This window comes from Typopeltis vanoorti, chromosome 6, assembly GCF_054136105.1.
Source record: "Typopeltis vanoorti isolate ZY-2024b chromosome 6, IOZ_Tvanoo_1.0, whole genome shotgun sequence".
Lineage (NCBI taxonomy): Eukaryota > Metazoa > Arthropoda > Arachnida > Uropygi > Thelyphonidae > Typopeltis > Typopeltis vanoorti.
The window spans coordinates 141,746,461-141,763,622 of record NC_143554.1 but is presented as its reverse complement, the minus strand read 5'-3'; the positions used below and the strand labels follow the sequence as shown (position 1 = coordinate 141,763,622).

Sequence of the window (17,162 nt, the reverse complement as noted above, 5' to 3'; positions counted from 1 at the left end):
TATATATATATATATATATATGCACTGAGGTTGATTTCTCGGTTGTTAAACATATTTTTTAAAAAGAATTGAAGGAGATAAACCGAGATTAAAGGAAAAGAGTTTAATGGTATCACACAACTAATTTCTGCTTTTACAGCCTTCTTCAGGTGTTTTCATAAAAGAAAAGAAAAGACATTAACCATTGAAGATAAGAAAACTGTGAACAGTAGAGGAAAGTCACTATACATATGAAAACGTTGTAGTTAACGTATTTAAATATCCTTCGCATTGTATGGTGAGTGCGTTCGTACAGCATCACGTGAGCGTCAGTAGGTGATCACAGCAAAATGGCAGTCTGCGAGGTTGTAGCTCAAATTATTATTGAAATATATAGGGTTGAGGATGATTTCTCTACATTCTACAATCCTTCTCACCAATTCGTCATTGCAACGGAAAATGTTGTTAGATCTGTCCCAAAGGACTGTATGGCTATGGTTGATCATCAGAATCGGCAGAAAAAAGGACATGGTTGGATAACGCATTGACAAGTGTTCTCCTGTAAGTGATGTCCCTCCTGTGCTCCTCCATACGTAACTCAATAGACTTATAATAGACTTATACGTAAATCAATAGACTGGCCAAAGTAAGGAATGTCACAGTCAAAAGATATTTTTTTACACCGGGAATATCCGGTTGTATACAAGGCGTGTAAAACGCCGAAACTAGTTCACTGATACCATTAAACCTTTTTCCTTTACTCTCAGATTATGTCATTCAATTCTTTTTAAATATATATATATATATATATATATATATATATATATATATAAACAACATACATTAGTCTTTGAAGAATTTCACTGTTCTGTAATCGTTGTAAACTATTTAATATATATTTCAGACAAAAATGGGAATAAACTATTATATGTATATCATTTGTTTATTCATTTTGATAATTTTTGTAAATTACAGCTCAGAATTGTTTTTTCGCTGTAATATATATCTATATGAGATACGTATCGGATTTTCCTTAGCATCTAAATTACATGTTTGTGTATGAATAAAAAGAAATCTACATTCAGTGTTCTATTCGTAAGCCAAATCACAGAGAAATAATATGTACAGGTATTGCAAACTATATAAATAATATATTCCTTTTAAAATAGAATTTAAGGAAAATTAAACCAGTTATTATAAGTAACTTGGAAAAACAAATATCATAGGATTCAAGATTAGAAGCAGTAGTTTATTTTTTAATTCTGTTTTTATAACTGAAGCAGTTCGAAACATCTTTTTAATTTAAAATCATTTCAAAATTTATTGGAAAAATCCTTTCTTAGATCACGCTGTGAAAATCAGAGTTAAAAGTACGAATATATAGTTAATGATTTCATATTCATATGAATTCATGTTAAATACAAAAAATAAATTCGTAATTTTCTTTATGATTCCTTTACATTCAAATATACACACCTCATTTTTAATGCTTTAAGGATAATCTTGAAACTAATGCTTTGTTTTCTATGGCAACACTTTAAATAGACAGTTTCTAAAATAGCAAATTATCACGCGATTAAAAAAAAAATAGCAGTTCTTTGGTGATAGAAATCGTTAATTTAAGTAAGAAAATTTAAACTTAAATATTTTTTCGTCTTTGCCTAAAAGGAATTGCAAATTATTTAATAACATCATAAAATAAACAGGCTAGTCCTGTAAAATTAAATACATCTTTAGAAAAACTTCTAAGCATACAGTCTTGTAAATTTACCTAAATATAAATAAATAGTGAATTCTTTACCGTAGCAAAACATTCCGTACACTATTCTCTAATTATTATTATAAATCCAATTGTCAACATTTTTAGCTGGATTGGCCTGTTTAAATTGTATCCGAATATGAAATGTTATAAGACACAATAACGTAGAATATTTTAGGAAAAATCAGGAGAAAAATTCTTACCGTAAACTTCAATTTGCAATATAAGGTCTTTCTGAAAAGAACGACAAACTAAAATAAATCCTGCTGTAAAATGGTGTTGCCGATTCCACTCCACAGGAACACATTCACACCTGGAAAGCATATAGCAAAGAGAGAGACATCCGGGCTCTAACAAATGTTATCTGTTGTTTTATTGCTGACTCATCGTTTAATAAAAAAAAAGCTACATTTTTATATGAATTTGAAATATCCACAATTTGTTATACTCCAAAATATAAACGACACAATAGTTCAGAACTAATTTCCGATAACCTTTTAGTTAATTAATTTATTTTTTTAGTGAAAAGAACCAAATATTAACTATCAAAATGAACCTTTTAGTTATTTACTGTATTTTTCTTAAATGCAGGTATGAGGTTTAAGCAAATGAATGCGAGTTGTTATCAAGGGATATCTGTAACTCGCTTTAATATGTCATATTGTTCATTTTATTCAGTACAAGTACTACACCTGTGCAGAGTGACAGGCTGCGTATCCCTGTGCAAATTTACCGATACATTCCTATAATTACGAAACATGAACTGATTTCTACCATTTCTCCATTCACATTTATTGCACTTTCTTTTTTTTTTTTCAAATTAAACAACTTCAGATATATTCTTAATATACGCCAATTTCCAATGCATGCGTAAACGAATTTATCTATATTTAAAAGTCATGCCATCTGCACTGTGGTAATCGCTAGATTATAATGTACTGTTCTGAATGAAATCACTAGGGAGGTAATTGAAACCGTGTGTCGATTTTTGACCAGGCAAGTAGGGAATTTTCTTTCGAAAATAGGGGTTATTAACATAGAATCACAACATCTTAGAAAACTGGAGTATACAGATTAGAGTATGTTAGACAAAAAACATAATATTCATGATTTACTAATTGAATACGAGATGGCAGAAGAGTGAAATATTCCCCCCCCCCCATTCCACACCAAAACCTCTCTCTCTCTCTCACACACACACACACACACACACACACAAACTGATTTCAGCATTTTATACAGAACATAATTCATTATGGAAGATCTAAATATGGAGATCTCCTCCTAAAATCTCACTTATTTGGATGCTTTCCTTCTCTCCATTCTCTGTAATTTATTTAAACGAAATATTTCGAAAGACAGATTAAGCGATTCGGTTTAATAATTTGTTCCAACTTGATATATTTTCTAAACATGAAGAACTTTTTATTCCAAATGGATATCTTTCCCGTATTTCAATGAGACGAAGAATCGCAGCCACAATATTATAATACAGTTAAAAACTCTTTCCATGTGGGAAGACAAAATGTATGACACAATGATCCATCTACAAGTATTTCAACAGACTTTCTATTTGGACCCTTATTTCCTTTTCGAGAATTCCACTTAAATAGTGACTAAATCCAACAATCCTTCTCGTGACCAATGGAGTAAGCAGAGCGTTTCTGGAAATGCAGCAAAAACTACTGCGAATACTTCGTCTTAAAAGTCATAAACACGCGAGTTCTGTAGTATTCTTCTAAGTGGATTTTTATTAATTTCCAAGTTAACGGGGTTGGTTTGAATAGAACGAAACGTTTTGAACTGTGGTATCAGTTCTTAATTGATAAAGAACTCACCTTCTCTACTTACTTTAAGCTGACATTGAAAGATGTTACTCACTTTGAATGATTTTATTTCTGGGATTTTTTTATTCTTATTTTATTTTATTTTTATTTTATGCTTTTTTTTTTTGAAAAAGAACATTTTGTTTCAGAACGGCGATGTCATACAGCAAAGGAAATATTCATGGAATCCGAGATTCTTGCCTCTGCTGTCTGAAATTCCAGTACAATGCGTGCACTTTAAAAAAAATTCTTAAACAAAAGAAACCTTAAATAGGATCACCGATTTTTTTTTTTTTTATCATCAAGTTAAATGTATTCCAGGAGCGGTGATCTCCTATGCAACGTGCAAGAATTGTTTCCCTAAATTAATTGTAACTATGCATTTTTCTAAATATTTTTATAATCTTCTCCTAAATACATATAATGGAAGGTAAATCTTTCGAATGTGACAAACTTGAGCGTATAAAACGTGAATGTATAATGCATGCAATTTTACGTCATTATGAATGACTAACACTTCGGGTGATTATCGCTTTCAATTTTGTGTTTGCGATAATCAAAACTGAATCAAAAGCAATATTTTTTTATCCAGTCCCTCCCTCCCTCCCCATATCCGAAACCTGCATGGTTTGTTGGATTCATCTTCCCCTCATCATAGACCCTATCCAATATTATCTGCTGAGTGCTTTTTTTTCTCAGCTGGTACAAATATATTTACAAAAATAAAGAGCCAGAAGGCGAAGACATATTATGTCAGTAAAATAGATATTCAATTAGAATTATTTCAAAGCCGAATGTAGAATTTATGAAAGTTTCGTAAAGTAAGTTGACAAGAGAGCTTACGGGAATACACTCGCGGGCATTCACGAGTTTCCTTAACAAGGACTAATAAAAGACATAGGCGCCACCCAAGCGTCTAGGTATTCTAGATATTACTTCTGGAGTTTCCATGTTACTCCTCTAAATAAATATTAATTTTATGATGTCATTGGCTTTTTATTCAATTTTTGAGGCATTACTCGTGTTGTAAAGATATATATACATGAAGAATATAAGGAAGGAACAGCTTTGGACATACACCCCTTTGTAGGTTGTTCCAGGTTGTCCTCTTATTGAGCGGAATCCAGCGTATTGGGTTAATACTGTAGTATGACTGAAAGGAATGAGGGGTTGGAAATGTGGAAATAAAGAAATGCCGGAGAACTGCAGGTAAGAAAAAGGTATGTGAGATTTAAAACCCGGGTTTTAAGGGAGAGTATAAATTCCATGGAAAGAAGGCGAAAGAATATTTTTTTGGGAAAGGAGAAGGAGAGAATATGATGAATCTTGATTAAGGGTGGGAGTAACGGGATGTGAGAAAAGTGGATGGAGCTCGTGGGAAAAGTGGAGACTGTGCCATGTCGGCTTGGGGTTTTTGGCTTGGGTGTATCTGTGTTGTTTTCTATTGGTCGGAGTCGGGACCTAATTTTTATCTTTTGGAGCTTCCAACTCTCGGAGATCATATAGGAACGATGAATGTTTATTGAGCTTTTGGTAACATATAATTTTCGTAATTATTAGCGTTGTTTCGTTATCTTTTTCTATCTATTATTATGGCGTTATCAATTTGCGGGGTATGCTTCTGTTCTAGATCGTGGACTGCTATTCCTATATTTTGTATTATTCTGTTTTTCTTTTTGTTGTTGCCTTTTTTATTGTTTATATGTTCTGGAATACGGATGTTGCAGTCATGTAAGTGTTACTGTAGTCTTGCCCATAAAGATTTGACCAAAGAACCTGTGTAGGTGACATCACAGTCTTGCTAGCAAGGAAATCTGTAAACAACATTGCGGCGTTATAGTATTTTTTGTGTTTGAGATTTTGTCAGTTTAAAAGTGTTGCAAATATTGGTTCGTGGTGAACACAAGCTTGTTGTAGGTGTGTTTGCAAATGTATTTGTAGCCTTTGTATGTGTTCCGGATGTATGGAAGTTTGATTATTTTTATATTGGTAAGTTTGTTTTGGTTGATAGATTGTTTCAACGTCTGGTTTTCGCAGTTTCGTTGACGTAATTTATTAGCTGTGTTGAAAAATTTGGGTTTCTAAAAATCTGTGTTAATTTCTTTATTACTATGTTCTGATAGTTATTTGTAGTCGAGAACTTGTATACCATAATAAATTGTGCTAGAATGACTGGTTTGTTGATAGAATAAGGATGATTGCAGTTCACGTGGAGGTAATGTCCGATATGTGAGTGTTGGTGGAATAATGTTTTGGCAATTTTGTTGTTTGTTCTAATTAATGTTAGGTTTAAGAAATTGATTGATTTTTCATGTTCTATCTCCATAGTTTACTCTAGTCTGTTGCTGAAGTATAAAAGGTGAGGCTTGTGGTGGTGGTGACGGCTGAGAAAATATGGATTTTGAGTAGATATGGGAAATTTTTAAGAAACGAACTAATAATAATAATGGGAAATACCTGTTGGATTTCTGCTTAGGACATGGATTGGGTAATATTAACACTATGATCGAACATAAAAATGTGCAAAAATTCACATGGAGAGAAGGGCCAATGAATAAGAAAAGTCTCATTGACTACGTTATCATGGATTGTGATGTTTTCTCCCTGGTTCAGCACACCAGAATGTACAGGGGATTTGAAATTAGAGGTGATAACCATTTAGTCTTGAGTAGAATAAAATCGAATTTCATATTGAAAAGAATAACATATAAGAAAGCTTTAAAGCAAACAAAAGTTTGAGCAGCTCTCAGGAGCGAAGTATAGACTAAAATACGTAACCCTTATTAAAGAAAATATGAAAGAGTTTGAGAACAGGAACCAAACGTTGGAGATTTAGTGGCAATACATGAAGAAATCACTGACTTTGTTAGCCAGTTAGGCATGTGATGAGGTTGTCTGCAAGGATTGAAAAATAAGAACTCCATGCTGGACACAGGTTGTTATCGAGACAGTGAAGGAAAAGAAGAAATCATAGCAAACGTTTCTGGCAAACAACACCGCTTGTGCTCTTAGAGAATACAGAGACAAATGTAAGAATGCTAAAGACTGTGTAAAACTAGCTAAACAAAAGTCATGGGAGGACTTTGGTACGAATATGAAAAATAAATACCAAGAAGGGGGAAAAATATTCTGGAGGATGTCGAAAAGGCTAAGAATAGTAGGAAAGAGTGATGAAAGAGGAATTAGAGATGATATAGCTGACACGAAAACAGTAGAAAAGGATATCCTTGATGTATGGAGTAGTTACTTCGAAAATAACAGCACAGTGGTAAAAATCACTAACCAGTCAGTCAATCAGGAATACATATCTATACTTGAAATAGAAAAAGCCATCAAAAGCCTGACATGTGGAAAGGCAGCTGGAGTAGATGATATTCGACCAGAAATGATCACGTATAGCGGTATAAAAGTCTTACAGTGGTTGCGTTGCATACTTCAGAAGGCCTGGACAGAGGGAGGAATTTCAGACGATTGGAGTAGAGCTCACATTTTACTTACATATAAAATGGGAAATGAAACTGAATGTGAGAATTACAGAGGGATTTCTATACTGAGAGTTAATGGCACGATTTACGCCATATACCTGAGGAACGGTTGAGTAGGATTGTTGAATAAAAGCTTGGTGAAGAACAAGCTGGATTCATGCCAAATAAAGGTTGTGAGGATCAAATTTTCACTTACCGACAAATAATTGAGAAATGATTTGTCGTAAACCTGATATCGTGGGAATAAAACAAAGATCCGTATTTAAGTTTTGTAGACTGCAAATGCATATCACAATGTTCCAAGAGTTTCAAAATGCTACAGTTCTTTGGTTTAATACGGCATTATATCAAAATATACTTAGTGTTTATTTGAGTTGTAAGTCAGCAGTTAGAATTCAATAAAGTACAGGAAGATGGTTTAATGTTAAATCTGGTGTCAGCAAGGATGTACATTATCCCCTATATTAGTCATTATGTATACGGACCATATTATGAAGGAAAGTGTACCAAACCTGATATCATAATTGGAGATGTTAATCTCAGCTCTTTGCTTTATGCAGATGATGTTATAATTCTAAATAAATCCGGTACAAGTCTGCAAGATTACCTGACTAAATTGCATAACTGCTGTAATAGATATGGTACGAAGGTCAGCAATAACAAGACAAAGAGAATGAAAATGAGCAGAAGCATTGAAAATATCAACTGTATTGTGAATGGAGAACCTACACAACGAGTAAAATATTTCAGCTATTTTGACACGATTTTCAGTGAAGATGGTAAGCAACATATCGAAATAGACAGCAGAATCAACAAAGCTGGTACGGTAGGAAGTCAACTTAGTACATTTATTGTTTGCAGTTAGGAAGTTAATAATGGTGTAAGTTTTTCTTGTTGTCCTATCATGATATCCTGTACATCCCTTGAGGTTACAGGGCAGGAATTTAATGACGATGATGATGAGATACATTTGATGGGGATGTAAATCAGAAGAAGACCCATTTATTGTTTTCCTGCATCCTACACAAGCTTTTGAAAAACTTGAAAGAACATTTATATAAGTTACTTATCGGAATTCTATTCCACCTCTCTCTCTCTCTCTCTCTCTCTCTCTCTCTCTCTCTCTCTCTCTCGAATGAGATTGTATTAAAAAATAATAAATAAAATAAATTACATGTTTAATTGTGGTTCTTAAAATTAGATCTCCCACGTTTTATGAACTAATAGCGAAATGCTACTTATTTTTTTCTTTCTAAAGATTCGGTCGAATTTTATCTACTCGAATTCACTGTTGTGGAGATTATTCCCCATCCCCAAGAAATGCCTTGATAGTTAGCGGTACTGAATACTCGATAAGGTATAATAGAATATTATTATTTTATTCATTATGAAAACTTTCTCTCAGCTGAAGTGACGAAAGTAAGATGATGTGACCAATTTTGTTTTTTACTAAAATATCTAAATTATTTCTCATTATGCATTAAAAAGGAGCTTCTTTCCATGTACTAATAATGTGCGTATTTAGATCTGCGTTCAATAATATATAATAAGCGCAATTCTTTAAAAATTAATTTTAATTCAATTTTATATTTAAAAAAAATTCTTCAGGGTGTCGAAATATTCTTTAGCGTAATACTTGTAATACTTTGAAATACAACATATGGATCTTTAATGAAATTAGAAAATAAAGGAATAAAATATATGAATAAGGTATTTATTCTAGTTTGCACAGTTTAATATAATAAAAGGTATGCGCGTCGAATGTAATCATATCATACAGATAATGGTGATGATAATAATGATAAAATAAGACGAAAAATACGTCATATAATTTCAATTTTTATTAATTAGACTGTAGAATTATAGCGACGCAGAAGGCAATACAAAGTAATATTCAATTTATATTTGCTTATTTTATTTTAAGCATTAAATTATTTTCTTCTCTTATCGCTTCCGATAATTCCTTTTTCATTGAATTCCATTCTTCTTAAGAAGTGTCAGTAAAATTACAATCAACTCAAGCTCTCACTGTCGAACTGCAATTATAATCGCAACAGTAGCAACAGAAATCGCGTCGTTTGCATCCATTGCTGCAAAAATTTTGTGGTGATCTTCTGCAACAAATCTCTTCACATCCCTTGCATATGACTGAAAGAAAATGAGAAATTATTACCATTGTAATAATAAAATGCAAACCGTGTTTTCTAATATGAGTTAAATATTTTCAGCTTGGAAATTACTTCTGTTGTTACACCCTGATATCTTAAGAATGTAAAATTCTCAGTTATCATGGTGTAACATGAAGAATAAATAAAATAAATTAGAACCCTCCATAAAAGATAATAGTTGAATTAATCAAAAGAAAAATTCTTGCATCCAATAAAATATATAAAATATAATGGTTTTTGTTAAACTAACTACCAAAATAAAGAAAATATTAATATTGTGATATGATTTTAATGAGAAAGGTTAAATGAATAAGACAGAAAAGGATTAGTCATAAGAGATGGTATGTGAGAGGCTAGAGATTAAGTTATTAAGTTAATTCATAGAAAACATTTGAAAAGGGATTAAATTAGAGGCTAGCAAAGGAGAGCAACAGACTATCGCTCAGGGCCGATTCCCGGATTGAGACATCGTAACGGGCTAGTCGATCAAAGGACGTTTGTCAGAAAAACGCCATCCTGATTGTCGGTGAAGTTAAAACAAGTAGGGGGAGGAGAAAAGAAATTAGAAAAAGTGCCGTTAGGAGAACAGGCATAAAAGGGTTGGAACCCCCCCACGAGGCTTTTTTTGGTTTTGGTTTTGATTCTGTTCCAAATTAGCCCTCGCGAGCTCTTCTGCGTGGATTTCACAGAGTTTTCCTGAGTGGGGAGATTCGAGTTATATCTCCGACGCCACAACACAGAAACAAAAGTGAGCGGAATTTCGGTTCCGTATTTCCTGCGTGAGAAGCGAAGAATGCCATATAGTCGAGGAAAGGAAAGCATATTCTTTGTGCTTTGTACTTCTACTTCAGTGACAACTACAAGAAGGGGAAAGAAGTAAAGAAATCGTCGTCCACGTGGCGAGTTGCAGAGCCGATATATAGATGATCCAAAGTGTGCTCGGAGTTACGAAAAGTTAAGCCAGCGTAAGCCTAATTCAATTCCAAAAGAGGAGAAGCAGATTATCGGAGAGGTTACACCAAGCTAGTTCAATCAGAAGAAGGTAAAGGCCCATATGAAAACCCCAAGAAAGAAAGGTACTGTAAAATATATCTAATGTTAACTAAAATTTGTCTGTGATTAGTATCATTATTCTAATACAGAACTGTTGAAGTGACCAAGGAAAATGTATACTAGGACTTCAGTATCTGACAGAATATATTAAAAGTAAGCTGGCTAGTGTTAATATTGTGTGAATAATTAAGTGTCCTGAGAATTTCGCATGTCTATTGTAATGTAAAGGAAAGTTAAATGTCATAGCTGTATGTTAGTGCAGAGAAAGGTTTAGTTAATCTACTTATCTTTGAATGGTTGAATAGTGTGAATTAAGTAACCACGTGTCCTAAGAAATTTTGCATGCCTATTATAATGTATAGGAAAATTAAAATGTCATAGTTGTGTGTGTTAATGCAAAAAAGGGTTTAGTTAATCTACTTAAGTTTGAATAGTTAAATAGTGTGAATTAATCTTATTTGTCCATGTCAAGTGAATTTATGGGTTGAATTGTTATGGCGGCATGATCGTAATACCCATTATAGGATCATAGCCTAATTACGTGTAATAAGCTAATGTTAGTTTGTAGGTATTTAGTTCAGCATTAAATTGAATAATCACAAAAATTGAATTGTACCATTTTAAGGAATTTAATAAACCTTTGTTCGATGATAAAAGAGTTGTCTGAAATTGCTGTCCAAGGCACCACTTGGAAAATACGAACCTAATCACGCGGGAAATTAATGTTAAGAAACGAGATAAAGTGTCACGACTGCAATATAGTCACACTTTCAGACATATTTCAGTTCTTTCTCCTTGTTTTTGAATATATTATCTCAAACTAAATATCCCAAAAGGCGCAGTATAAATACAAATATTATGGGTACTAATATCTAAGAAATAACTTAGATATTAGTATAAGTTTTGGTGATATCGTGCTTAGATAATAGAAGAACATAGATAAGCGGGAATTGTTAGATAGAATAAAAATCGTAAAATGGGACACAACATAAATGGCGCAGCGGGTAGCATATAAAGTATAAGAAAATTAATAGAATAGAATAAGAAGAATAGGTCACAACACTGTCAACTTACGATGATGAACGAATTCCGACCTCTGTGAGTCTGCTGCGGTTGTTCATTGGTGGACTTAATAGTACTTGTTAAAGATGCATTTCTTCCCTTACAGACGGGCTTATTTCAAGCTATCTAATTCTTAGTCCGAAGTACTAATATGCTGTAGATGTTTAGCATTTTGTTGGTTGGATTATCATTAAAAAATCAGCCAATGAAAAAGCAACCCTTCGTCAATATTTGTCATGAATTTTATGATAATGACTTTTTGAAATAAATTCATTATGAGGAGATAAAGAGCATATTAGGTGAAAATGTAAATGAAAATCATGTGGTGCTTTGTGTGAAATTGACTATGACGTCACAGTGCAATAATTTTGTGTAATTTCTCTATTGGACGACACTGCCACCACCACGTACAAGATTAGCTGAATTCTTTCAACCAAACAAAATGGTGTAAAGAAAATCAGAAATTAAATTACAGAATGCTTTCTGGGAATTAAAACAAAAAACAAGGATATCAAATACTGTCGACCATGAAATTAAAAAAAAAAAAATTCAAAGTTCCGAATTAGTAACCGAAGAAGTTGCTTTCTCATAGCAACAGAAGAAGTAAAACCAACTAATGCTGAAGGCTCACGTGCTAGAAGAAGTGGACATAATTCGCAAATCCAGAAGTAAACAACAATACACGTGGGGAAGTGATCTCACAATGAGAGGAATAAATACTGGCGTAGATGTGTGTTGAGAAAATAGAAACAAAGCTTTGCATGTCCGTACCAAGAATAAGCTTAGCGTCAACTATAAAGCAATCCATCTCTTAATAAGGAATGGTAAAGTATTTATAATTGATTATTGGAATTGTACTCACCAGGAAAGTAGCAATAAGTACTTCCTGAGCATCCTTTGCAGCACGTTGCTCCTTCAAAGCAATCTGCGTCTTTAATGCAACCTTTTAATGGATTTGATGGCTTTTCACTACCCAGAGTGCAATTTAGTTCTGGACATGCTGTATTAAGGAAATAAAAGTTTTCGCATTAATATTATATTTTAATATACTCTGCACAAAACAGAGCTCATGATTGAAGACATTAATATTATATGACAAATGAAAACTGACCATGCAACTGCTTCAGGCAACCAGATAACCAGGAAACGTAATTTTTCTATATTTAGAAGGCGAACTTTCTTTTCAAGGATACAGTTTATTATTCTTTCTCTCTCTCTCTCTCTCTCTCTCTCTCTCTCTCTCTCTCTCTCTCTCTCATACACACACACACACACATACAGACTGATTCCGTCTATTCCTGGCCCTTTGTTACGGCTTCTTTAATGTTTCAGGTTGTTTTAAGCATTTTAAGGACTTTATGTAACGGATGTCCCTTTTTAAGGAATATTTTGCTGACTCTTCCTGAGTGTGTTTTTCTCTTTTTAATTTCCTCGTGTTAGAATCGTTTCTGATAATACCGTGTTGAGCACTCGGCGAGATAGATGGTCATGAGTTCCATTTAGATTCATGGCTAATGTTTCTTTCTTTTTTTTTGTTGTTGTTTTTTATCCTGCTGCATAAAATTTTTTTATCCTACTGGAACCCGCCGATATTTTGATTTCCACGAGCGCTACAATTCCTCACTTTCCTCGCCGACGAGCATGGGGCATTGGAGTTACTTTAGTTAGTAGTTAATTTAGTAAGTTAGTTAATTACTTGATTTCGCAACCACAAAATAGCATTTTTATTATGCTAACACAATGAGAAAATCTTTTATATTATCTAGAAGAGCATGTTTTTATAGTTAAACTTCTTTTATAATTATTATTATAAGTTTTTATTCTTAGTATTTTAATAATTAAAAAACCTTACTTACCACATCCTATATCTCCAATAATTATTACAGCAAAACAAATCACAGCCAACTTCCATACTATTCCTTGCATAATTACTTAAAATCTGAAATAAGATCATAGCCAGGAAGTGAATTACATTTTTATTATTGTCGTAACAGTTTTGGTTATATTTTTAGATCTACAAATATTTAAGTAATAAATTTCCGTCACTGTGTTAATGCTAGTCTTAAAGGAATACTTGGAAATGTAAAACAGAATTTAATATACTTCAATTATAATATTTTTTTTTTCTGGCAAGATGGGTGAAGCAAGTATACTTTCCATATTCCCCATTATGTGTAGAAGAAAGTGTATGGATGGGGTTATATATTCTCGCCTCCTCCGATATGCAAGGGCTACAGTGAGGCTGTCATGTAAGTAAATGCCTCTCTAAAAATTAAGACGATCTCTCGGATCACTCCCTACCAGTGTTGAAAGATCGTCCAACTCAGCGTTGGCTGCACTCAGTGACGGTTTCCCCCCACCACTGAGCATAACCACTCATATTCCAGGATAAATCATCCAATGACAAGACCCGTCACCGACCACGCAAGAGAACATCCTCACCAGAGATTAAAAATGCTCTCTCAGGGCAAATCCCGGAAATTTAAGCCCCCCCTTCATCGGAACCAATATTCCCGAAGAAACCAAAGACAGAGAAACTCAAGAAACTATGTGTCCCATTTCAGTCGCCTCTTACGACATGCATGGCGATTTTTAAGTAAAGCCCTCTTTAAAAAGTAGAATCAAACCTAGACCAATCCATAGAGGCCGAAAGATAGTCCAATTCAGCGTTGGCCCACTCAGTGACAGGCTCATCTTAACACAGAGCAGAGTCGCTCATATTCCAGGGAAAGGCATCCACTGAGAAGGTCCCACATGGGCAACGCCAGGAATAACCCTCCCCGGAATCTCAAATTGATCTCTCAGGGCAATCCCCGAAATCTAAGCCTCCTCACAGGGCGCAACATTCCTGAAGAAAAATAAGACAGCGAAATTCTCCAAACTCTGCGTCCATTTTAGTCTCCTCTTTCGACATGCATGGGTTACAGTGATGCTATCTTATCGCGGCCACCACACGTGGTCAATTATAATCTTTTTTTGTGTGTGTGCTAGATGGGGTGAAGCAAATGTGCTTTTCATATTCCCCGTTATCTGTAAAGAAAATATATGGATAGAGTAATATAAGGCTATAGGCTCTGATCATGCCAGGATGGTAACAGCAATAACGGAGCCATAGTTAAAACTTCATTGGCTACAGCATTTTCATCCATCACCCTCCCTGGGTACCCATTTTTGTCGCCTCGTACGATATGCATGGGCTACTGTGGAGCTATTCTAATCCCGTCCGCCACACAGCTCCACCTGTACATATAGCCAGCAAAAGCCTCTGCTACTAATGGCTCCCAGAAACTTAAGCAAGTTTGCGCGCGGTTAGTAGTTGGAAGGGTCAATCGTTCGATGCTGTTCACACACTCTATATATACAATATATATATATATATATATATATATATATATATTCACTGAGGTTGATTTACTCGGTTGTTAAACATATTTTTTAAAAAGAGTTGAATGACATAAACTGAGAGTAAAGGAAAAGTGTTTAAAGTACAAGCCGAAAACTAGTTTCAGCTTTCACAGCCTACTTCAGGTGTTTTCATAAAAGAAAAGAAAAAAACATTAAACATTGAAGATAAAAAAACTGTGAACAGTACAGGAAAGTCACTATACATGTGAACACGTTGTAGTTAATGTATTTAAAGTTGTTCCTTCGCATTGTTGGGTGAGTGCGTGCGTACAGCATCACGTGAGCGCCAGTATGTGATCACAGCAGAATGGCAGTCTTGGAAGAGGTTTTAGCTGAAATTATTATTGATATGTATAGGGTTGATAGGGTTGAGGATGATTTCTCTACATTCTACAATCCTTCTCTCCAATTTTTCATTATAATATATATATATATAATTTTATTTTTTTATTATTAACAACATACATTAGTCTTTGAAGAATTTCACTGTTCTGTAATTGTTGTAAACTAATTAATACAGTATATATTACAGCCAAAAATGGGATAAGCTATTATATGTATATCATTTTTTTATTCATTTTGATAATTTTTGTAAATTACTGCAGCTTAGAATTTTTTTTTCGCTCTAATATATCTATAAGAGATGCGTATCGGATTTTCCTTAGCATCTAAATTTCACCTTTGTGTATGAATAAAAAAAATCTACATTCAGTGTTCTATTCGTAAGTCAAATCAAAGAGAAATAATATGTTCAGGTAGTAATATTATAAACTATATAAATAATATAGTTCTTTTAAAATAGAATTTAAGATAAATTAAACCTTTTATTATAAATTACTTTGAAAACCAAATATCATAGAATTCATGAATAGAAGCAGGTGTTTATATTTTATTTTATTTTTATAATTGAAGCATTTAGAAACACCTTTTTAATTTAAAATGATTTCGAAGTTAATTGAATACGTCCTTTCCTCCTGCCATGATCAGAGTTTTATAGCTCAATAATACCTAATCCGTACACTGTCCTATACAGATAACGGGGAATATGAAAAGCATTCGTGCTTCTTCCGTTTAAGGCTAGTCCTTTAAGGATTTTGTTATATATTTCTTGTATGTATATATTCGTACTTCCAACTCTGTTTTTCACGGACTGAGCACAAAAAATAAATTAATAAAACTGATTTATTAATTTCATAGTTGTATTAATGACATTTGTATTAATAATTTCATATTTATTTGAATTTATGTTAATTATAAAAATTAAATTCGTTATTATCTTCATGATTACTCTGCATTCAGATATACACACCTCATTTTTAATGCTTTAAGGATAATCATGAAACTAAAACTTCGTTCTCCATGAGCACCAGAGTAACTAGACAGTTCCTAGTTTAATTAAATTAACCTAGGAACTGTCTAGTTAACTGTCACACAATTAAAAAAATAACAGTTCTTTGCTACTTTCGAGAAATCGTTAATTCACATAAGAAAATGTAAATATTTTTTCATCTTTGCCTAAAGGGAATTGAAAATTAATGAATAACATCACAAAATAAACAAACTTGTGCTGAAACAATAAATACATCTTTAGAAAAACTTCTAAGCCTACTGTCTTGTAAATTTACTTAATTATAAATAAATAGTGAATGCTTTACTGTAGCAAAACATTCCGCAAAATATGCTCTAATTAGTAATATAAATCCAATTGTCAACATATCATTCCTGGATTGGTCTGTTTAATTGTATCAGAATATCAAATGTTATAAGATACAATAACTTAGAACATTTTACCAATAATTAAGAGAAACATTCTTACCGTAAACTTCAACTTGGAACGAAAGCACTTTATGAGAACAACGACAAACTGAAATGATTCGTGCTTTAAAATGGGGTTGCCGATGGTTATATACACTCCACAGGAACCTTTTACACCTGGAAAGCATATCACAAAGAGAGAGACATCCGGTCTCTAACACATGTTACCTGTTCCATCATAGCTGACTCATCGTTTAAATCTGAATAAAAAAGCTTATATTTTTATATAAATTTGGAGTGTCCAGAGTTTGTTATACACCAAAGCATGAAAGACACAATAGTTCAAAACTAATTGACGATATCCTTTTAGTTATTTACTGTTTTATTCTTAAATGCAGGTATGAGATTTAAGCAAATGAATGCCAGTTGTTATCATGTGATATCTGAAGCTCGGTTTAATATGTCATATTGTTCATTTTATTCAGTACAAGTACTACACATCTGGAGAGTGACAGGCCCCGTATCCTTGTGCGAGTTTACCGATGCATTCTATAATTACGAAACATGAACTGATTTCTGTCGTTTCTCCATTCACATTTATTGTACGTTTTGTTTCAAAAGAAACAACTTCAGATATATGCTTGATATACGCCAATTTCCAATGCACGCG

The 17,162-nt window shown here is 33.3% G+C and overlaps 1 protein-coding gene across 1 annotated transcript; it reads right to left on the bottom strand.

Moving 5' to 3' along the window:
- Positions 1-9,016: 9,016 nt before the first annotated feature.
- LOC150105994 (uncharacterized) lies at positions 9,017-16,585 on the bottom strand. The gene is made up of 4 exons (XM_090394014.1): positions 16,554-16,585; positions 13,189-13,271; positions 12,195-12,332; positions 9,017-9,197 (listed from the first exon to the last, which is right to left on the bottom strand). The coding sequence occupies exons 2-4, from the start codon at positions 13,256-13,258 to the stop codon at positions 9,067-9,069; spliced, it is 339 nt and encodes a 112-aa protein (XP_090250140.1). The 5' UTR covers positions 13,259-13,271; positions 16,554-16,585; the 3' UTR covers positions 9,017-9,066.
- Positions 16,586-17,162: the final 577 nt, after the last annotated feature.

What these genes read in the sequence shown, in the direction of transcription:
- LOC150105994 (XM_090394014.1), bottom strand. Translation starts at nt 13,258, where the DNA reads ATGCAAGGAATAGTATGGAAGTTGGCTGTGATTTGTTTTGCTGTAATA. An exon ending in TATTGGAGATATAGGATGTG is followed by an intron (nt 12,333 to 13,188) that starts GTAAGTAAGGTT and finishes TCCTTAATACAG; the next exon opens with CATGTCCAGAACTAAATTGC. An exon ending in TACTTATTGCTACTTTCCTG is followed by an intron (nt 9,198 to 12,194) that starts GTGAGTACAATT and finishes ATTTTCTTTCAG; the next exon opens with TCATATGCAAGGGATGTGAA.